The following is a 24,248-nucleotide window of genomic DNA, read 5'->3' on the forward strand; positions in this document are numbered from 1 at the left end:
GTAAAAATAAATACATCATAAACAGATATATCTATTTACATATGCTTTAACCTCCTTAAGGATATTACTATTTGTTACAACTAATTCATTCTGTGAATTTAATTTTTCATCTCTTAGTCATTAACAGTGAACAGTTACATGACACTAATTACATTATTATGTACATTCAGGTTTTAAGTATTAATACCTTTGTTTTACTGTTACTAACTATTTAATTATTAGCTATTGATTTCCTAAAGTTCAATTGGTATTCCAGAAATTGTCTTGTTAACTGATGCTCTCTCTCTCTCTCTCTCTCTCTCTCTCTCTCTCTCTCTCTCTCTCTCTCTCTATATATATATATATATATATATATATATATATATATATATATATATATATATATATATATATATATATATATATATATATATATATATATATATAAAGGTACTTCCTGTTCATCTATCTGAAAGGTAGCCTTGTTTAATTTAATGCGAAGTGAATTCCTAAGTATTTCCGTTCCTCTGTGTTCATTTTTTTCAAATGGATTGGGTTCCTCATTATACATCTTGGTGGTATCTATGGAACTTTGTTTGGATATTTTCACCACCTGTGCTGTCATACATATGGTTACACCTGTATTATTATTATTATAAAATATAAAAAAAAAAAAATCGGCTAACGCCTTTTTATTCCCGTATACGGGGAGTAGGCGAAGCCATTTAGCCCTATCTAACTTTTGGAGACTGAGTGGGCAGTTCAATCTCCACTGATACCAATCAGAGATAGATGGCCCAAGGCTATCACTAATTAAGCGGTACACAGTGAAGAGAGACAGCTCAAATGTGCCGCCATCTCGTGGTCCCTAACCCTAACACAATATATTTAATGTCTGAAATAATGTGGGTTCTACGGTCGATTTTCTTGCGTTTACGGGACGAAAAACCCGAGTTTCCGGGAGGAAAAACCCGCTAGCCCGTGCCAGAGATCGAAAAAGCTTAGAAAAATTTCCTCTAGTCGCCGACTAGAGGAAATTTCCTTCGTGCGGCCAAGCGCCGTGGTATGTAAACGCCACATCCACTGAGCTACACAGGCTCTATTATTATTATTATTATTATTATTATTATTATTATTATTATTATTATTATTATTATTATTATTATTATTATTATTATTATTATTATTTTAACGCTGTCTCCATGGAGTCAAAAGACTCATCGCGGGAGACCCTGCATTGATACCATTATTTACACAATACCTGTCATACCTCTCCTTAAATTCATTCACAGTTGAAGCATTCACAACCACCTCTGGCAAAACATTCCACCCATTCACAACCCTCCAAGTAAAAAATCTAGTCCTAACACCCTTGTTAACCACACTCTTACACAATCTCCAGCGATGGCCCCTCGTTCTCTCACATCCTGCACTGGTCTTAAGAATATCATCAGAATCAATCTTGTAAAATCCCTTTAACAATTTAAATACCTCTATCATATCTCCTCTCCTACGTCTATCAGCTAGTTTTTGGAGCCCACAGATCATCAATCTATTCTCATAGGGAACATCCCACAGACCTGCAACAATCTTTGTAACCCGTCTCTGAATCCTCTCCACCACTTCCACATCACCAAGAAATCCTGGTGACCAGATCTGTGCACAATAGTCCAAATGCGGCCTTATTAATGCCTTATAGAGTGGAACAATAACTTCCCTATCCCTGCTTGTTATTGTGTTCCTCAACAACCATGTAATTTGATGTGATGTTTTGGCAATCTTTGCGATATCCCCTTTAAACTTAAGTTCTCTGTCCACAATAACTCCCATGTCTCTTGTGTCATCAACTTCCTGCAGTTCAGTTCCGTTAATCTAGTAAACAGCATGCGATGTCATCCTCCCGAAGTGCATCACCTTACACTTAGCCACGTTGAACTGACAGCCATTTACCTCAGTCTATACCGTCAGCCTATTTAAGTCATCCTGTAAAATATCCACATCATTTGAATTGATTATCGCTCTTCCCAATTTTGCATCATCAGCAAACAAGTGGATATTTCCATTCAAGGTATTTCCAATATCACTGATGTATAAATTAAACAATAGAGGACCAAGAACTGAGCCCTGAGGTACACCACTAGTCACTTGCCTTTTCCTGGACTCAGCTCTCCGTAAACCACTCTTTGATATCTGTCCACCAGCCATCCTTTAATCCAAATCACCATCTTCGGATCCATACCCATTTGCTCTAATTTATGTAGCAGAGTTCCATGTGGAATCCTGTCAAAAGCTTTTGCAAAGTCAAGCAGTATCACTGAGTAAGGATTTCATTTATCCAACCCCATTGTTACTTTATTATAGAAAGTAAGCAAATTACTTAGGCAAGACATACCCTTCACAAAACCATGTTGCCCCTTATAAAGTAACATATTGCTGTCCACCCAGTCCTGAATTCTAATTTTAATCAATTTCTCCAAAATCTTAACCACCACTCCAGATATATTGATTGGTCTATAATTTACAGCCTCAGTCTTAGAGCCTCCCTTGTGCAATGGAACTATTTTCCCCTCTTTCCACTCTATTGGCACTTTACCAGAACTGAGGCTTAAATTAAACATTCTGGCTTAAATTAAGTATGTCCAAATAGTATACATAGTTATAATAATTATGATTGTTTTTAGTTCGCATAACTTTTTTTTTTCGTTTAGCCAAAATATTAGATTTTCATTTATTATTTGATTCTGTGGAATCCATTGTTTCACATGACTAGATTTCTTCTACTACAATAAATCATCATGTGGTAAAGTGTTTCTCGCTGTTTATAGAATTGACAGGCTGCAAGACCATCCAACAAACCTTTTGCAGCAACCCACATTTTGGTTGGTAAACATGCATGATGAATTTTAAAGGAATATGTTTTATAGAACGGACTTAAACTGAGCTTCCATAGCTCAGTGAGTACAGACGAAGCCCTTTGGTCAGAAAGATCTTGGGTCGATTACTGACCTTTATCTGGTCTCTTTTGACGAAAGGCGAGTTAGTCGGTCTCATACGGAGAATTAAAAATCTCTCCGTATGAGAGATTTTTATAAAAAATCTCATTAAAAAAATAGTGGATTTTTTTCGCTCGGAAACTCGGGTTTTTCGTCCCCCAGAACAGGCAAACCGTTTTCCGTGAACACACATTTTCCATAAACACATGGTTTACAGTCATGAATACGTCCCAGCTATATGCCTGTTCCGAACCTAGATAAAATTGGGGGGTTTGGGAAAGCAATGGCGAACTACCATGTAAAAATCTCACCAGGAATACTTTATGGGTAATGCCTACAAAGTCACTTACAGTGGAAACGACTGAAAGGGAAAAGCAAGACCAGGACTTAAACTGAGCTTAGTATGATCTCTCCTCTTTTTGTTCTCTATGCTGAGGTATTGGGATAATGGTTCTACATAGCTTTGCATATATTGTTCTTGATTTGGAATGTAGTAACTTCTCAATGCAGTAATTTTCTTCTATAAACCGGTATCCTTCAGCCATTTCAGTGAACATTCTTGGTGGCCTCATTTTTCATCGAAGGAAAGAGTTGGTGACTTTGTCAGGAAGGTACTTTTCTAGAAAAGCAATTGCGTTTCCGTGGTATGATTTATTATGTGCTTTTACTGCAGTTATGGTTCTGATTATCAATGTTTTTAGGTGTATATTAACTAGACCGAGACCTCCAGCTTCCATTTCGTGGAAGAGTGTTGTATGGCGCATTGGGTCATATTGTGAACCCCATATGTATATCGCAAAGAGCCTATAAATTTTATCTGTCCTTTATCTGTGGTATGGAATGTTACTTATTTTTGTAGCACAGTCTAAAGGCTAAGTACATATTGCAAATCCTAGCTTTGTCTCTCACAGCAAGGTGTCTATTTCGCATGTTACTACTTTTTTTTTTTCATGTGGTTTCATACAACTCTTTCCATTGATCTACATATGTGTCTGGGCTTCCAATTTTTATTCATAAGACCGGCAAGTAGTTTTTTCTCAACATTCCCACCGATATGTTAGGTTTTTCTTTTTCCAGTCGCCGACCACCAAACAGCAAGACTTTTTCCTAAGAGCTGAGGCCTTTGCAAAGGAGTTGCATTCTTATTGTTTCCTCCATGGATTTTTCATTTTCTAGAGCTCTTACGTCATCGACATAAGCTAGCAATTTTGCTTCACTTTCTCCATGAATATTTGTTCCTTGAATTTGTTTATTTGTGCTTATTGCTCTAATTAGTGCTCAAGCTAATACAAAGAGGACCATAGAGAGAGAAAGGTCATCTTGTCGTACGGAACAGTTGATTTCGATAGGTGCAGAATTTTTTTATTTATGATTACACGGCCTCTGCATTTTCATAAAACATTTTTAACCATTTCTTGAAGTTTACTCCAAATCCTATTTCTTTTATTACTTTAAAGATGTATTCATGGATCACTGTATCAAAAGCTCTTTCGATGTCTAGACTTAGTAATAATGCATGTTCTGTTGGTCAATTGATAGTATCATATCAGATATATTATGGTATCTGTTATATTTCTTCCTTTTACTGCGTATACTTGATTGGGCGATACAAGTAGAAATCTCTGTATTTTGTTTGTGAGAATTTTTGAAATTATTTTATAATCTGTATTTAACAATGTTATACCTCTTCATTTTTTATATCCTGCAGTTTTTCTGAATCGGAAATTTTTGGCATTAAGGTGATGTATCCAGTATTGCAGTTTTCTGGTTTTGCCTGTGTTTCTAACATCTGTTTAATCATCCTCATAAACAAGTTTTCAACTTTTGAATATATCTTTTGTAGAATTCCGTTAGACCATCTACTCTCTGAGATTTTCCTGTTGGGCGATGCTTTATTATATTCTTGCATTCCGATATCGTAAAAATTGCTTGGGTATCAATATCGCCTGGGTACAAATGATATGAATTTATTTCGTTCAATGGTATCACTCGCTTTTTCTCTGAATAGAGCTATAAAGTGTTTGTGAGACACCTTCAGTAAGTCTTCATCTTGCATTGTTTATCCCTCGTAAAGTAGAGCATTTATCCTTCTTTCGTTGTTGTCTCTTTCGAACAGCCAGGCAGTGGATGTTTTGCTATCGTCATTTCCTACAGCTTTTAAACGTGCCCATAGCCATGCACTTTCTTTTTCCTTGTATTTCAATTTATTTTTTAATCGATTTATTTCTGCTTTTACTTGTTTGTTTTTGTTCTGTCTGAGTAGTATGGTCTAGATAACTTTTTTTTTATCTTTCTTTTCTCTTTTGCTGGTTCTTTATTCTACTTCCTATTCGAATAGCTGCATTTTTGATATTTAATTTAAATGTTTCCCACACACTGATTGCATGTTCATGTTTTTCTACTTCCGTATTAAATTCACTTTTTATTGAATTTCCATAATGGAAAGTTCTAATTAAGAAATGTTTTTGATTTTTCTTTTTGGGAATGCTGAAGTTTAGCCTTAACCATATGGTCATCACTGAATACGACTGGAGTATGTTTAATTTACAGTTATTCCTCAATGGATTAGAAGGTGAATTCGGTCTACTCTAGACCGATTCATCCACGTGGAAAGAATTCATCCACTTCGCTCCATTGCCTGGAGCGAAGTGGATGAATTCTTTTTTCACGGGATTTAAAAAACTAAAACCATCAGTAAGTCCACAGTCTTGAAAGAAGTCAGTTGGAATTTTTTCACTTGGTAAGACTATAAATTATATATTTAGTTTAATCCTTTATCCAATAATGCATAACATTATACATGTCCACAAGGAGATTGCATTATGGGATACTAAGGCAAATGATGTGAAGTCAGTCCACTACGAGAGTGACACCAGTCCTGAAGACACTACAGGTGGAAACTTTGTCTGCTTACACTTGGATAAAGGATAAAACTAAATATACAATTTATAGTCTAACTAAGTGAATAAACGTCCAACATCTTTCTCTAATCCAGAGTAATTTAATAATAACGTGTGACACCTTTTGGCAACTGGCATATGGAAATATGAGTTCTGCATTGCTTCAACCTTAATATCACCTCTGGGTAAGGCTCCCACTGAAGAGACCTTAATAAAGGTCGAAATCTGTCTGGGTAGTGACCCTTCTAATAATTCATGGCATTATACATGTCCATAAGGAGATTTGCTTTGCATTATGGGATACTAAGGCAAGTGTTGTGAAGTCAGTCCACCTTTACAACGAGTTTCCCCAGTCCTGACGAGTTTCCCCAGTCTAACAAAGTTTGCGCCTGACTTCAGGTGCAAACTGTGTTTGCTAACACTTGGATTAAGGATTAAACTAAATATATAAATATATAATTTAAAGATGTCGGTGTGTTCTTCCTTTTGTGGTACTTCAGTTATTTTCTCTTGGCCTTTTATATAAAGTTCATGTCCCCTGACGCCATGGCAATGTTTTTTTTTTTTGCAATAGATTTTCTGTATTATTTGTTTCCAAAATATTTTTTTTCCAGGTTTTGGTGGTCCATATACATTGATAAATGTGCATATTTTGTTTCTACTACTATATCTGTTTCTTATAACTTTTGATTTAATGGTACCTCATGAGAAAATAACTGAATATCCAGATTGCGTTTTATTAGAGTTATCAGACCACCACTATTAGTATTATTTGCAAATTCGTGGATTAAGACATAATGGGCAGTTATTATTTTTTCAATATTTTATATGGTTTCTATAGACCAAATTTTTGTTTTTTATAGCATTATAATATCTGGAAAAGATTTAAATATTTAGTTTACTAGTAAATTTTGAGTGTTCTTATGATTTAGACCATTACAATTTAGGCTCATAACTTTCATGTTGTGTGCTATTTATATTATTATTCATACGGATTTCGTTTATCTCTGCCTTTTTTATTTCTTGCTCTTGTGATATTTGGAGTGACTTTAATTTTCATCCTTCTCTGTTTTGGATTAAAAAGGCTACTCGTTATCACTAGTGATGTATACTTTATTCCTCTTTGAATTTTTATGTTATCAGGAATTTCAGGAACACCCTTTATTTCTTCATTTTTCTCAATTTGAATTATTTCAATTTCCTGTCCCTGTCCAGATTCTGTTTCCAGTGTATTTATACTTTTTTGTTTTATTTTTTAATGATTTTCTCTGTTTTTCTAATTTTTTCAATCTCATGTTCAGATTCTGTTTCCAAGAGTTTTTTTGTTATTTTGTTTTTTAATACTTTCTTTACTTTTCGTGGTTGTTTCAGGTTCTTTTGTGGCATCATCTTCCAGTGTACCTAGACACTTTTTAGCATCTTCTGCTTTAATTTTCTCTTCAGTTTTTCCAGTAATTTCTGTCAGAGGGTGAGACTTTGTCTGAATAACTTGCTGTGACAACTTTCTTATCCTGAAACATTTCTTCCTATGTTTGTGTCTTTGTTGCTGTTTCCTTATCTTGCACATCATCTTCCAGTTCTTCTATTTCATTCATTTCCTGATCATCCACTTTCCTTCTTAAAACAGAGGCATATGTACTTCCGGTACAATTATTAGCCATGTGATCGACGCAAAGGCAATTCTTGCATTTTGGTTTCACATATTGCCTTCTCAGATACCCTATTTTCTTACACCTAAAGCATCAAGGTGGTCTTCCACTGAACTACACAGGGTGCTTTTTTGTCGTGTTAACCTTATTTTATTCTGGTCATATGCTGTTCTTCTCTGTTTCTATAAAATATGTTTTCCTAGTTGTTAGATGAAGTTGAAATTAAAAATGCAGATAATCAATGATGTGATAAAATCTTGAAAAATGAAAATTCTTATACTTTCTGAACTACTTTCAACATCACTACTCTTATGAAATTGGCTCTTATTTCACCGAAAGAAATTATGATTCTTCCAAAACATTAGCAGAGCATAAGAATTTTTGGCAGTTGTCTTTGTATTCTTAATTTGAATAAAGTAAGGATATGATTTAGATGGTGTCTCATTCTTTCATTATTAAAGCTGTCGAAAAGTTAAGACTAATTTACGTTATGTTAAATTTGGATCGAAACCATATAAAGTCTCTCTTTTCAGATTTGAGAACTTGCTTGACTTTAGATGATATAAAATTGCTAGACAATAGTGACCATGTTGCTTTATAGATGTGGTTTATATTTATTAATTTTCAGTCTTTTTTTTTCTTTTTTTTGAAACTACATTTAACATTAATGGTAGTAATAATTTTAAATGCAGAATGCACAATTAAGTTTGATTTGCTGTTTTCATTTGAGTAAGGGTTCTTGCAATTGGCTAGAGATGCGACATCACCATGTCCACCAAGGTAGATATACCTTGATGTCCACTTCGGAGATATCGGGAAGTATACCGACATAAGAGGGCAAGTTGTGATTTCTTTACCGTTGTATGTTATATTTTTAAGTGAACTCTGAGCAAAACTAAGGTAATTTTACTGTTCGTTTCGAAAAATAATAAATATAATGTAGAGGGAAAATAAAGAGTTAAAAAATCATCCCAGGTTATATTCTGTAATTTTTCCTACTGGTCGAAGTGTTAGGACTAACTGTGATATAAGGTATTACGTAGGTGCATCTATACACACTATGATATTAGAAGGATTTTCACGGCATCTGCGGTAAACGACTTACGTTTTTTAATATGTATTTGTGGGATAGCCTTTAAGGAATGCAATATTGTATTTAATATATTTGAAAATATGCTGTACGTTGTGATCTTCTTATAATGCAGAAATTCTAAACGAAACCAATCGATATTGCAATAGCAGAAGCCGGGTGTTCACAGTACATCTACAGTGGAGTAGTTCAATACTTCAAGGTTTTTACACATGACGAGTACCTTATTCCGTTTCTTTTAGTAAATCTACCTCGGATATTATTAAAGTAGGTGCTGGGTGCAGTATATATTGGTTGCAACCAGTTGCTGATTGCGATCATGGCAATATCTTCAACATAAGTTTTTCAAATTTTAGAAACTATCAATGGAAGACGCAGCCTAGCTGATTATATAGTTGGGTAGTGGTGTTCTACCCCTTTCATGTACGAAAATTAACAGATAGACAACACAACTCTAGTGGTACTTTACATTAGGGATACCAATTATGACCTCAGCACACCCAGGAGCTGGATTTCCAACAACTACGTTTGTAGACAAAATTGATCCATTTAAGAAAGGTTCACTGAAAAGGAAACCAAAGAAGTCTCAGGGCTCTTCCAGATATAGATCAACAAATGATGTTGAACTACAGGCTCTTCCTCTGTTGAAAGGTAAGCTAAATGTATAGATTTTGTTTGCTATTTTTTTAAAAATTTTTTTCTCCATTGCATTGCATTTGCCTCCACATTTTGATCTTTAACATCAGTGCAGTGTATCCTCAAATGTTATTTGAAACATGTGATTTTCATATTTTATTCCAGAGCTGTGTAGATTTTTAATAACTTATTTAAGCATTTACTTAATCCTTCAGGTCAGTATATGAGCTCATACACTGACCCTAGTTTTAATATCCATAATGCACTTCCAAATTACTCATAGACTTTCAGAACAACACAGTGTTATATAATTGCAAAACAACATATTTATGCACTCCAAATAGTATGCATCTTATATATTTTAGATGTATACATATTTTGTGGTCATAATAACATGTTAATCATCTAAAGATAATAATAAATACTGTATACCAAGTATAAGATATACATTCACATTAAATGTGTTAAAATTATTTGAACAAACAGAACTAATTCTTCTTGCAAATAATTTTTTCCCCAAGAAATTTTATTGACTAAAGTTATTTGCATGTCATTGAAATCAAGTGATTTTTATTAATGTTCTTGCTTCCAAGACTTATAGTTTAAAGATATAAACATTAAACACTGATATTAATTGTAGAAATGCTCACTTAATGAAATGACTGTTCTTATATTAATATTCATTATTAAATTGAAAGCATATATAAAAACATGATGCAATATATTATTTGTGAAATATCCAAACAGTATTACAAAGTCTACATATTTACATTTCTAACAAACTGTGGTACTTTTATATTTCAGATAGTCATTGAAATTATTATTCTTGAATTGCTTTTTTTTTTTTTTTTATGGTCCTGTCCTGTTAGGTGTCTTCTCCCTCCAGGAGATTGACTACCATGTGTCTCCACCATGTCCTATTCTGGGCCTCTCTGCTGCATTGCTCATATGAGAGATAGGTCCAGTCTTCTATATTTTTCATCCACTCCAGTCTTTGTCTTCCTCTCTTTCTCTTTCCCTCAACAGTTCCTTCGAGAAGTGTCCTTTGTAGGCAGTTATGTCTCAAAAAATGTCCAAAATATCTGACTTTTCTCTTTTTAATTTCTTTCATCACGCTCCTGTTGATTCCTGCCATCTCTAGTACCTCTTCATTTGTCTTTTTTTCTTTCCATGATATTCTCATAATTCTTCACAGCATCCACATTTCAAAGGCCTCCAGTTTTTTCACACTTGGATTGGAGAGTGTCCATGTCTCTACTCCATATAATAATGTAGACCATATGTAGCATTTGGAGATTCTTAGTCTTGTTTTCAGATTTAATTCTCTAGATGTTAGTAGATTTTTCATACTGTTGAAAGTTGACTTTGCGATTTCAATCCTTTTTCTAATTTCATCTTCTGTCCTGCCTTTCTCTGTGATCAAGCGTCTGAGGTATATGTATTTTTGCACCTGTCTTTGTCTTCCTGTTCTAATTTATTTCCTTTTATATTGATGCATATTTTTGGTATTTTCTTTTCTCTTGAAACATGATTTTTGTCATTTTAAAGTTGAAACTGAGGCCATACTGTTCGCTATACTTGAGGATTGCATCTATAAGAGTTTTGAGGTCATATTTGTTTTCAGCTAGAAGAACCGTGTCATCTGCATATCTTAGATTATTAATATTTCTGCCCCCTACAGTGATTCCTTTGAGGTTACTAATTTTATTAAATATTTCTTCTGTGTATAGGTAAAAGAGAATCGGAGAAAAGACACAGCTTTATCTCACACCTTTCTGAACTGGGAATTCTTCTGAGGTCTCTCTATTTATTCTCAAAGATGCAGTCTGTTCCCAGTAAAGATTAGTTAATAGCCTTAATGTCTTTTCCATCCATGCCTATTTTTATGGTAATAAAATTTAATCAGGATTCTAATTTTCATAGAACACGTCATGCAATAATACGTTTATCATACACCATATTAACCATTTGAATAAATGGTTTTATAATAAATATGTTTTATCTGAATAAGTTAACTGATCACTAATCTTCATCCTGATTGTTAATATTAGGTAATAATAATTATTTAATGAAATCAGTATGATTTCAGTAAATAAGATTATAGAATTATTATGTAGTGATTAGATGTTAATTGTGTTAAGAAATACAAGTGTAGAAATTTACACTAATAAGTTGCCCTTCCTTTCACAAAATTAGGCAGAATAATATTGCAAATTATCAGTTACATAACAACAACAACAACAACAACAAAAACAGAAATTTGTCCTATTCATATGTTAATTTTCCTTAATTATAATACAAATTAAAATTTTCAATATTATTTTTTGTGAAAAATTATATTAAAGAAATAATTGTAAAAAAAAAAAAAAAACACCCTTAAATATTTTTGAATCATGCCTTCTGATATTTGTCAATATCTCTCTCCTCCCCCACAGAGAAAAGTCTGGATCCACTGGTGTCAGATGGTATACTTGGGGGGGGGGGGAGATCATTATTTTTCAGTCATACTTCTGACACCAAGTTTCTAAACAAGGTGAGATTTCTCTTCTTAGGATTACTATACTCTTTCTTGGTATAAACATGTAAAACATGTTCCAAATATTATGCAATATTTGGAACATGTTTTCCAAGGGATGCAATATATTAGTTTATATTGCATCTCTAATGATGTCTCTGTTACAGATGAAATATTTGAAGCATTAGACTGTTTGATTCACTTCTTGCTCTGTTTTCATTCCATTATATCCGTAACAAGAAATTAGGATTTTTGCTTTACTTAAAGTGTTATTTTATCCCTGAACAGCTATTCATGTTATACCTTAAAGAGTTCCCTAAAAATGTCTGACTTGATATATATATGAGATTGATGACTCATTTCTCACCAATTCACTTTTTCTCTCTCTCTCTCTTTCTGTCTGTGTGCTGTTAGAAATCATGTTTAATGGAATGGGAATAGCCCAAGGAATAAATTAAACTGTTGTTTAACGCTTGCAATATTTCTTCTCTCTCTCTCTCTCAGCAACATCTTCAAGGTTACAACATAAATTGCACTCACTGAATTAGTTTATATTGCATCCCTAATGATGTCTCTGTTACAGATGAAATATTTGAAGCATTAGACTGTTTGATTCACTTCTTGCTCTGTTTTCATTCCATTAAACATTCTCATCATTCTACTTTTTCATGTAGACATTCCATTTCTGTTGCTTGAATTTTCTACTATTACCACTTTATCAGAAATAGCTGTTGACACATGAAGCATGTATCAACATTCCCTTCACAGTTCAGCTCCAAACTTGGAGAACAATTTTTTTTTTTCGTTATTTATTCCTTTTAATGCTGGCTTTTGGAACAGTCTTTCCCACTTACGTATTTCCTGACAATTACACTCTGACAGTCTTTAAATCTAGTGTTAGCAAGTTTATTCTTTCTCATCAACTTTTGGCTCTCCATGGTACTAATAAACAACTTTTGTGAATGGGATTACATAAAAAATTATAAAACAAGATTGATTGGGAAGGGTGTCATCATTATTGCCCATGGGTGCATTGCCTGTTGATGTCTGATGCCACTTTGTTCACTGCTAGATGACTCAAATCCTGCAAACTTTCACATCATCTACCCACTCTTGCCTTGGTCGTTTTCTTCTGTTTATACCATCCATTGCACCAAGAATCAAGGTTTGATCTTTCTACTGTTATCTGTTCTGCAGATATTTCCAAAAAACTTTCCTTTCCTTTGATTCCTTTGGGAAGAGAATAGAAATTTGGTAATTTATAGATTTTATGGCTTCTTGTCCTACAGATAGATTTATCTCTTGGAAGGCAGATCATAGCACGGTATTCATTTCACTATCAGAAGTCCAACAGTAATATTGCACAGTGATAGTATTACAGTTGTATACTATCCATGGTACTGTTTCTTTGGGGGGCTTTATATAGGGTAGGATAATGTTACGTCATTTTGTATAAATTGTAGTAATAAAATTCAATTTTGATTTCAACTGGGTAAGTTGCCCAGTTGAAATCAAAATTGAAAAGTCTTAAAAATTTTGTAAATATTTCAAATCTAATTCTTCAAATCAAATAAATAATTCAAATCAAATCTAATATTTCAAATCTGACTCTTAAAAAAAAAAGTGCCACAATAGAGGATTTATTGTATCCAAGCAAATTATTTTCTGGAATCATGAACATGTAAAGCACATCTAAAGTCAGTTTATGGTCAAGGCTTAATACTTTATTTTCATGCTAATTAGTGTAATAATGTATATATTAATCATTATCAAATACAGATTGGTAAGAATTAAAGGGTTTTTTTTTGTTGTTGTTTTTGTTTTAATGAGAAACTATTACTTTAAATGTGTGTTGAAGATTGATCAGAGGTATCATCAGTGCTATTGTTTAAACAAGCATACTTCCTGTCTCTGATTGCACAAGATATGTGAAATGGATATTTTACATTTTGATAATTTAAACTCCTTATAAGGACTAATGCTAATAAAGAATCCTTTAACAGGGTTTGATTAAACTAGCACTATGGGTTTCAGTGCTGCTGAGTGATTTTACTCTTTGAAAGACTATATACATCAGCACAGGCTAACTTTTAGAATACAGAAAACAAAGAATTGAAGTTCATTAGATATAGCAAAATAATTAGGACAAACATAGGATAAGCACAATAATGAGAAAGGTATTGACATAGTGAAACAAGGAAGTGATATCACATTGTAATTAGACCTTGATCCACATGTACACTACGTGCTACATGCATGTGATTGAGAGTTCAGAGAGATGGTTCAGAAGTAGGCGACTTTTACAGTGATCCTATTCATGAACAATTGAAAACTTATAGTATGCTAATATTGTGGATAGACAAAGGATTTCAGCTAGGAACCCTACTCTGAAGATCAAGCATAGTTTAATTCTACTTCAGGTCTTCGTAAAGGGAGGTAGTAGTAGTGTCACAGAGTTCATTGAAAATCATCTAGATGTTTCAAAATTGTCTGTCAACATAGTTTTTGTTATGAGTGGAATGTTAACTATGGTGATTTACCTTGATGGACCTGTTTCATTCAGGGTTTCTCCATGAGTGCAGGTCACAAAGATGCCGTCAATGATCTCAATCTTGAGCCTCTCTTTTTCATGTCATGCCCATAGATTTTACTAATGGGTCTTTTCATCTTGTAGGTGGTTGCCCTGATTTTCTCTTTATTCTTGGTTGCCAATTAAGTATTCTATATGTCCATCTGTTATCCTTTAGTCTTGCTATGTGGCCTGCCCATCTTATCTTGTTTTCTTATACTTCAGTTACCACATCTTTTATATCTGATCTCTCTCTCTCTCTCTCTTAGTTCCGGATGTCTAACACGTTCCATTTTGCTGATGTTGCAATCCCATGTTCTATTGCACGCTGAGTTATCTTGAGTCTCTTCTTGTCTCGCTGCGTTCCATATTTCTGATCCATATGTGAGTCACTATTAAATAATTTTGCCTTTGAAGAGTTTATTTGAATCAGTAAGTGTGTCTTTTAGTCTGTTGAATGATAGCCATGTGGCTTTCTTTCGTTTTACTAGTTCAGATAAGTCGTTATTCATTTTTATTGTTTGTCCTAAATAATTGTAAGTGCTAACCTGTTCTATAGGGATGTTATTGATACATAGGCTACTGTCACTTGTGTAGATGTTTTTAATCCATTTTGGTTTTTGAGATATTAGTACTAGATCATCGGCAAACATAAGGATTTGTAATTTTTCAGCATATGTGTTTATTCCTCCGTTTAGGTCTATTTTTCTCAGAATATATTCTAAAGTGCTGGTAAATAAGTTTGGGGAGATCACATCGCCTTGGTGGACCTCTCTTTATATCTTTGATCAACCTATTTATAGGTTGATCAAATAGGGTTATTTGTATGGTATGAAATGCTTTTTTTTAAAAAATCAATAAAGAGGAAACATAGAAGGATTCGGTATTCTCTGTATTTTTCTGTTAATTGTGAAATGACCTGGATATGATCTATTGTGGAGAGGCCTCGTCTGAATCCTCCTTGCTGTCTGCTGGAGTTGTCTTTGAGAGTATTTCAGATTCTGTTTATGATTTTATATATGTGAGAGATAGACAGATTGGATGATAATTTTTTTATGTCTTCTTTGTTCTCTTTCTTGAATAGAAGTATGATTTTTGAGGTCTTCCATTCCTCTGGAATCTTTACTTCTTTCAAGTACCATGTGAATCTGGTAGCCAAGGCTTTTGAATATAGTTGATCCACTTTGTTGGATTTCTTCAGCCTTAACATGATCATGTTCTGAGGCTTTACCTTTTTATTTTCTTAAGGGCATGTTCTATTTCATCAGGAAGTAAATCTGGTATATTGCTTGGTTTTGAAATAATAGGCTTTGAGATTTGGCATTTAGTTGCATAAAGGTCATTATAGAAATTCTGCACAATTTCTTCTATCTTTTGTCTGTTAGTATGTTTTTCTCCATTTTGATCCTGTAGAGCATTGAAACAGTCAATTCCATTGACAAATGGAATTGACTGTTTCAAATTTAAGTTTTTCAGGCTGGTTTTTGCCTGCCCTGCTTCTCTTAGTTTTTGTATCCTGAAAGCTTTGCAATCTTCTGGAATTCTTTTCCTAAGTAACTTACAGATAATTTTGTATTCTAGAACATTTCCTTGGGATTTCTTTAGTTATTTTCTATGGTTTGAGGTGTGAGTTGTTCCCTTTTTTGTTTCACAGGAATTTCAGTATTTTTTTTTTTTTTTTTTTTCACTCATTGAATTTTTAATAAATTCAGTATAGTCATCTATGTAGCAGTTCTTAATAGTCCATTCAGTCTCTTCTATGTACTTCCTGAACTTGTGATAGTCTTTGTTTAGGCTGTCTTTTGTGGTTTGATGTTGCTCTTGCACGTTCTTCTTTTTTGTGGTCTATTCTTATAATGGTTCTGAGAAGTCTGTGGTCAGAATGTATGTTGAAATATGTTTTGCCTTTTGTATCAACATTTTGTACCAGTCTTCTGCAGTATGTTAAGATGTAGTCTGTTTCATTTTTTGTCTCCATTCGGTGATGGCCAAGTCAGTCTTCTTTTTCAGCATTTGTTGCAAAAAGTATTCATAATAAAGAGTTGTTCAGCTGTGACAAATTTGGCTAGTCTCTTTCTTCTATTTCTCTCTCCCAGCCCATTTAGGCCTATAAACTTTTAGTTTTGTTTTCTGCATCCTATTTTGACATTAAAGTCCCCACCAATGAATGTGTATGTTACACATAATTTAATGCCTGTTCGAAATTATTATTATTATTATTTGATACCTCCAAGGACTCATCGAGGGAGGGTACCTGCTCTACAACTCCATCTCCACCATTCAATCACCAACTGACCACAACTACACCAGTGCCATCTACCATCAACCACCACCACTAGTATTTTCACAGACAATCACAAACATCCATGCCCACGGATTCCATGCCATTTGAATCCACAGCCTTTTGGCTGGAGAGCAGATATGCTATCCACTCGGCCAGCAAAAGAAGCATACACAAAGCAAAGGAAATTTTATATTATTATCAGAATACACTAGTTATTCGAAGAGTGAGAAATGAAAAAAATCGAGGATGGGATTCGAACCCACGCAGGGAAACCCCAATGGATTAGCAGCCCATTGCCTTAACCACTCGGCCACCTCATCTCTTTAAAGATTTTACTCTTGAGTCTGGCACCTTAGACCACTTGGCCATCCTGAAAACAAATTTCAAAAGCACTTTGGAAACATGGGCTCATCCAGGATATGAACCTGGGATCTCTAGCACCCTAAGCGAGAATTGTACCCCTAGACCAACGAGCCACGTACCACATATCAAACCATAGATTGATGTAGAAATTTTCTATTTCTTGGTTGTTGACTACGGATGTTGGAGCGTAGCAGGATATTAATTTTATTGTTAGGTTATTCTCTAATCCTATTGATAACACACATAATGTTAAGATATGATGCTACAAGAAAGGATGAACTTTGGTTAGCTTAGATTTAACAATAAAGCCCATTCTGCCTTGTTTACCACTGTTTGAGGATGCTCCCAGGAGAATCTGTGAGCCATCGTGCCATCAGTTTCTTTTAATCTTTTTGTTTCATTCACTAGGAGAATATCTAAGTTGATATTGGTTAGTTCTTTGATTAATAAATCTATTCTGTAGTCTCTTGCTAAAGTTAGAGTATTGAGGGCCGTTTCTGTTGCTGTAATAATGGTATCTTTGCAGTAGTCTGATATATACTTCAACTGATATATCCTTACTAGTGTTTTGAAGTGTTCACCAGAGCTCTGTTAGCATTATTGGGTCGAGGTCTGATGGTGGCTAGGATTCTCAACACCCTGAGGTGTACTGCAGGGAGGTAGGGTTGGACTTCCCACTATGGTAATAAGGATCTAAATTTGAGCTTGGTAACATAATTGCTAAGCTCTTGAAGATATTAGTGAGGGAACTTGACATACACAGAATGCAAGGAGGGAAAAGAACAAGAGGCTCTTCCTGGATGTTGCATAAAGGTACAGTGAAACAGAATGAATTGCGAGAGGATGGGATGAATGTATCACCAGTGAATGAATTTAGAGTTAGGTAAGATGGTTAAAGAGAATGATGATAATTTCTTTTCTCTGGTTCAAAATACATTTGGCATTTGTAAAGAAGCACAATGACATTTATTTGCAGTACATGAAAGTATATTTTTGACTATCTATTCTTGTTCTAATGCAGGCTGGAATGCACAATCCAATATCTTCCATCATTCCTATGGTTCTTGTTTTTCATTTCAATGACAGTATGTCAGTAGTGATTAAGTATCTTGAAAAAAAAGTGGAGGTTAGGAGAGGGCAGGGACAATGCAATATTTGATCTTTTAATCGGTAATATCCATATCATGGAAGAGTTTTTTTTTGTAATATAGATAATCTCAAACTTCTCGTAGTTATGGATGTGATACATCAATACTATCTCAAACTAAAAGAAACTGGGTGTCTTGAAAAATTACTCCTCGCCCCCCCCTTTTTTTTTTTAATCTCATACTCTGCAGTAGGATATTACTCCCTTGTATAAGAAGTTGTTCCAATCAAAAATCTTATTGAAAATTTTAATATCTCTCAGCAGAGAGCAATCAAATTCATAAGCATCTTTTTTAAATGACTGTCTCCCCCTATCAAACAGATACTCTATAAATATTTACAAACTTTATACATTGTTTTGTTTACATTATGATTAAATAATTACAAATGTTAATGCATACATAAACTTCAGCCCAATGTTAATGCATATATATATATATATATATATATATATATATAAAAACTATTGTTTCAAGGTAAATTTAATAAGACACTAATCCCCAGTTATGTTAAGTAACAAAAATCATCAGAGTATTAAAATAAATTAGAATTGGGAATGTTAAAAACAACATCATTAAACTTCTGTTGATTACTTTTTAGGTGTATTTCTTAGCAATTTTAAGTGCCTGTTAGATAAATTTTATCTTTCCATCTGTTCTCTGTGCACATAACACCATCACCACTTTGCCAGATATATTTTAATGAAATTTTGTATTTGTGATATTAATACATATTATAAATAAATACAAAATTGTTACAAATGACAATAAATAATCTCCATATATATGAGAGAATGTAAATCGCTTGAACAGATTGCATGCATGCAATCTGTTCAAGTCCTCCTGTAAGGCCGTAGCATCTGCTCGACTTTACATTGTTCTCCTCAATTTTGCATCATCTGCATATCATCAGTTTAACCCATCCCAATATCATTAATATACAAATTGAACAACAATGGTCCCAAAACTAACCCTTGCAGCACACCACTAGTGACTCTTTCAGGATACTGCACCCCCCCCCCCCAACTTTCTGATACCTAACAGCCAGTCACTGATCCAACTCAGAAGTCTATTATCCAATCCCATCCATTTCAATTTATTTAACAGCTTGTCTCGTAGCAGTTGTCAAAAGCTTTTGCAAAATATAAGTATACTGGTGTATATCATCTTCCTTGCCCAAGAATTTGTCACCTTATTATAAAATAAGTTAGTAAAACATGATCAAACCCATGCTGATAACCACAGAGAATACTGCTGTTATCAACCCATTTCTGTATCTTACATTTTGTCATTCTCTCTCTAGTATACCTTATCAACACATTTATGCAGTGGAATGATTTTACCTTTTTTCCACTATCTTGGAACTTGTGCTGTTGTAAGACTTATTAAACAGCCAGTGCTACTACCAATTCTCTGGAACATTCCCTTAAGATGCATGGTGATATGTCATCAAATCCTATTGTCTTGTTGACATCAAGGTTATTTATTTCCTCAAATACCTCCTGCTCACTCACAATTAAGCCATTCTCTCCTATGTTCTCAAGTTTCTCATGATTTCAGCATGATGATGAAACACCCTTATAAATTCCTCAACAATGTCTTCTGCAGCAGTTACCATTCTACTATTTTCATCCTTAATATCATCTTATCATAATCATTCTTCCTTCTACTTGCCACATATCTAAAAAAAAAAAAAAAAAAAAAAAAAAACTCTAGGGTTTTTCTTTACCTGATTTGCTAATTTCTGCTCATACTACACATTGTGTTGTCCTTACTGAGTCATTCTCCTGTCTTATTCTTTATAATCTTCATGTAACTGATTATTACTGTTATTCATTTAGTGCTGCCTCCAAACAAAATGTCTTCTTCTTCCAGATTTCATGCTTAAGCCTCTCATTCATCCATTTTACACCTACCTTTTCAGCCTTTTGACCTTTGGAATACATTCACACATTGATACTGTTATGTGTTTCTTTGTCAGTTCCCAAGCAGCATTTATTGCCTTAATAATTAACTCTTCGTTCTATACTATAGCTTCAAACCATCTCCTAAGCTTATCATAATCACCAGCCTTGCACTTCCACATACTGTATATCCTTTCCTCACAGAAGTCTGCATATGGCTAGACACAATCCAGGAGGAAAGTGTGAAAACCGACTCGCCATTACTTCCTGTGATGAAATGATCAGATCTAAAACTCTCAATTCTTGTGTGCCCTCCTTTACATGCTGCCTGAGATAGTTGTCTCTGAAGAATGCAAATTCATTTTCTTTATTCCCAAATACTATCTCTTCATTCCATTCTGTACTGCTGTAATTAATATTGCCCATAATAATTACGCTTCCTTTGTTCGCCAAGTTGTTTATACATTTCTTCATCACCATCCTCCACATTCCCTTGCCTATAGCAACACCCAACTAAATATGTCTTCCTGTCAACCTCCACCTCACACCACACTGCCTCATAACCCTTGCCACTATTTCCATCTTATGTCTACCTTATGTGGACATAATTCCCCTGCTATCATCAGTAGCACCCCCCCACCACCTCGCCTCACTTCTTGTTGTTTATTATTATTATTATTTGACTCATCTGGGAGGTCCTTTTATCACACACACACACACAGCTCATCATATCATGCCTTGAACACATTCAAACTCCTTGCAGACACCACACTCTCAGGCAAGGCATTCCAATCATTTACAACTCTGCATGAATATAACCTGCTTCTCACTCCCCTACTCACATCCTCTTTATACAGTTTCCAGGGATGACCTCTGGTTCCCCCCTATCTCCCACTATTTTCTGTAGAACTTCTCCAGCATTGATCCTATAACAACTCTTTAGCAACTTGTAGGTCTCTATCATATCTCCCCTCTTCCTCCTGTCCACCAGACTCTGCAAATTACATCTCAATCTTTCCTCATACTCGACATTCCAGAGGTCAGAAACTACCTTAGTCAATTGCCTTTGGACCCTTTCCAACATCTCTTCGTATTTTTGAAAACCAGGTGACCAAATCTGGGCACGATAGTCCATGTGTGGCCTAATTAAACCCTTATACAACGGAACAAGAATCTCTCTTCTTCTACATGTCATTGTCCTCTCCAATCATTCTCTTTGTGTTGTCTTCACAATTTTGGCTATGTGTCCCCTAAATTTCAGATCCTTGTCCACTATCACCCCCAGATCTCTTATTTCTTCCACCTCCAACAATATATCCTCACCAAGCATAAATTCTGCATCTCCTCGATAGAAACCGATAGTTTATCCTCGATAAAAACACTGTACCCTTCCATTTCTATTCCTTTTAGGATATTGTCTTCATTCAACCATGTTTCCCTTATTCCAGCTATTTTGTGGTGAATAAACTTAATCAACGAAACAATTTCGTCTTCATTTATTAAGGTCTCATCACTGAGACCCAGAACCAGAAGTATGTGTCAAGGTTGAATTAATGCAGAAGCTGTGAAGATATTTCACGTGCAAACTTTGTTTGCTTATATTTGGGTAAAGGATTAAACAAGAATATTATTTCTTGAGAGTATTATTTACTTTGTAAAATCAAGTGAAAGAAACTTTCTACAGCTGTTTGTGATACAAAGTATTTTTCTTAATATGGTGATACACCTTTTTGCTTCTGGAAAGCATATGACTTCTGCATTAATTCAACCTTGGTATCTTTTTGGATCTGGTCCCCACTGATGGGATCTTAACTCATAATAATAAGACATGTCTGAAAAGAATTGTGTGTTGCATTATAAGACACTGAGCCAATTGATGTAAAGTCGGCAATCTTTGTATACAAGTAGCCTAGTTGTGAAGATGCTTCACATGCATTTTGATTACTTACACACTTAGGTAAAGAATTAAACAATAATATAATTTGTTAGAAAGTATAATTTATTTTGTAACCAAGTGAAAAAAAAAATAAACAAAAAAACTTGTATGTTTGAAGAATACTGGTGAGTAGGGATAATAAAGTCCTTGTCATCTTTGTCTTTGTTTAATTTACTCTGGTCATTTGGATTTCAGAGAGATTTAGAAAAGACAGAGAAGGTATAGAGGTGAGTAAAATGCTATCAGGATTATGGAAAATTGAATATATGGATAGATTAAAGGACTGTTTTATGCAGAGTTTATGCCAGTAAGCACAAAAGAAAAAATATCAAGTTTAAGAGATCTTATAGGTTGAATACATGATAGATTATTTAGTATGTGACAGAAAGGTTCATAGGAGAAAAGTCAGGGTTATCTCTGAAAATTGAATAGGTGAAACTGATGTCAATAGTGGAGTGAGATGCTAGAGAAAATGGTGAGTGCATTGAATGAGTTAAAAGAACAGCAACAGAACATTAATGCTCTACTGCATAATGCCAACAGTAGTTGACATTGTGCAATAGAGTGAGCCTCTCAATGAGTCTAGGTCTCCATGGAGTACCCAGATAATATTATAATAAGTTATAACTATTTGCAGTAGCTGTATAAACTGTTGTTGCAGTAGTAATTTATTATTATGCTGTAGCAAAAAAAAATGCTGTGCTATCAAAAAGCTTGATTTTGATAGGCCATGCAATACCTTCTGATGACTCATCTGGTACTTCCTCAAGACTAGCCCAACTTTTATACAGGTCAGTCTTCAGTTAGCTATATGTGTGTCACTGTGTATTATTAGTAGGTACAAAAATTGAAGCTTATACTCTGCAAGATTTGTGAATCATTTTTATTATGCAGTTACATAACATTATACCCAAGTATGGCACATGAAGTTGAGCATCTCTAATAAATACAGTAGTAAATAATCACACTAAAGAGTGTATTGTTGTAGAACAGGACACTAATTATTATATTTATTGAAATCCAAGATATGCTATTTGTATTTAAAAAGGAAAGCATTAAAAAATTAATGGCATCCTTAAAAGTACATTGTGATTTTCATTTCAGTATCACTCTGCTTATTTGAAGCTAGGCTTGTGCAGTCCCTGAGTAGGGTTTGTGGATCACTTGACTCATAACCCACCCATGACACTAACATACTTGAGGTTTACAACTGTTTATAGTTTTTTTTTTTAAGGAAGATCTTAGAGAAATTTTCTTATGTGTATTTGTATGCATCTGTAGACATCAAAGAGAATGTACAGCTTGAAATTTGGTTTCCAAAACAAAAACATGATTATCTACAATGCTGTGACTTCTTCTATCCTGAATGAATATTATTATTCAATATATTTCAAAGATATTATTTCTGGAAAATCGGAGACTGTTTGAGTTACTTGTTTTCCTGAAAGGTAAATTTCCTTCAGTTTATGATGCTATGAATTTGTAGTGTAACTCTTCATCTTGGTTGCATATTATTTTACTTCATTGTTTTAATCTCAAACTGTTGCTGATCCTTTTATCAGCTGGGAATAAGTTTGAGTTACTTGTTTTCCTGAAAGGTAAATTTCCTTCAGTTTATGATGCTATGAATTTGTAGTGTAACTCTTCATCTTGGTTGCATATTATTTCACTTCATTGTTTTAATCTCAAACTGTTGCTGATCCTTTATCAGCTGGGAATAAGTGAATTTGAAGACCTTGTTAGAACATGTTGATTCTCAGAAGGTTTATTCAAAATAAACTCTTGAACTCAACCATTCAGGATTGAGCATATATTTCAGTGTCAGTTTTATGCTCATTATATCAGTGTTGCGTCTGTAAAAACTAAACATGTTCAAGGTTCAGTATGATTTCAATATGATAGATGTTGCTTGTTAAATGAGTCTACCACAATAAGTCTGCTGATCCATGGAGGTTACTCTAATAATAATAATGTTTCATGGCAATTTTTGGAATATTTGATTGTTGAGATAGCATGTAGAACATTTTGTTTCAAAACTGGCAAAATAGCTAGATTTCGTTTACTGAAAATAGCATGTGGAAATACTTCCTTTTAGGAAATTTCATATCTTTTGAATAGTTAAATTCCTTTCAAGTTCCTGCAAGAACATCAGTCGAAAGTGATCTGCATTCTGAATGACTATTAGCATTAAGAAATAAGAAAACTGAAGAGGAATCCCAATTCAATCCTATATAGATGATTAACTGCATGAGATAGACAACAGAAGAGGTTGGGATTTTTATAGG

General features: G+C 34.1%; 1 protein-coding gene and 1 non-coding gene across 3 annotated transcripts in view; one reads left to right on the forward strand and one right to left on the reverse strand.

Moving 5' to 3' along the window:
- Positions 1 to 8,096: 8,096 nt before the first annotated feature.
- The window catches only part of LOC150101712 (serine/threonine-protein phosphatase 2A 56 kDa regulatory subunit epsilon isoform-like), a 261,565-nt gene continuing 245,413 nt past the window's right edge, over positions 8,097 to 24,248 (forward strand). Inside the window, exon 1 of one of the 2 annotated variants that reach the window (XM_090400724.1) lies at positions 8,097 to 9,262. In XM_090400724.1, coding sequence (XP_090256850.1) covers positions 9,097 to 9,262 — 166 coding nt within the window. In that variant the 5' untranslated portion in view covers positions 8,097 to 9,096. The remainder of the gene's footprint in view (positions 9,263 to 24,248) is intronic. The other variant, XM_090400723.1, reaches the window with a different exon arrangement.
- TRNAS-GCU (transfer RNA serine (anticodon GCU)) lies at positions 16,847 to 16,935 on the reverse strand. The gene has a single exon. It is a non-coding gene; the product is annotated as a tRNA-Ser (tRNA).

This window comes from Typopeltis vanoorti, chromosome 11 (genome assembly GCF_054136105.1).
Source record: "Typopeltis vanoorti isolate ZY-2024b chromosome 11, IOZ_Tvanoo_1.0, whole genome shotgun sequence".
NCBI classification, from domain to species: domain Eukaryota; kingdom Metazoa; phylum Arthropoda; class Arachnida; order Uropygi; family Thelyphonidae; genus Typopeltis; species Typopeltis vanoorti.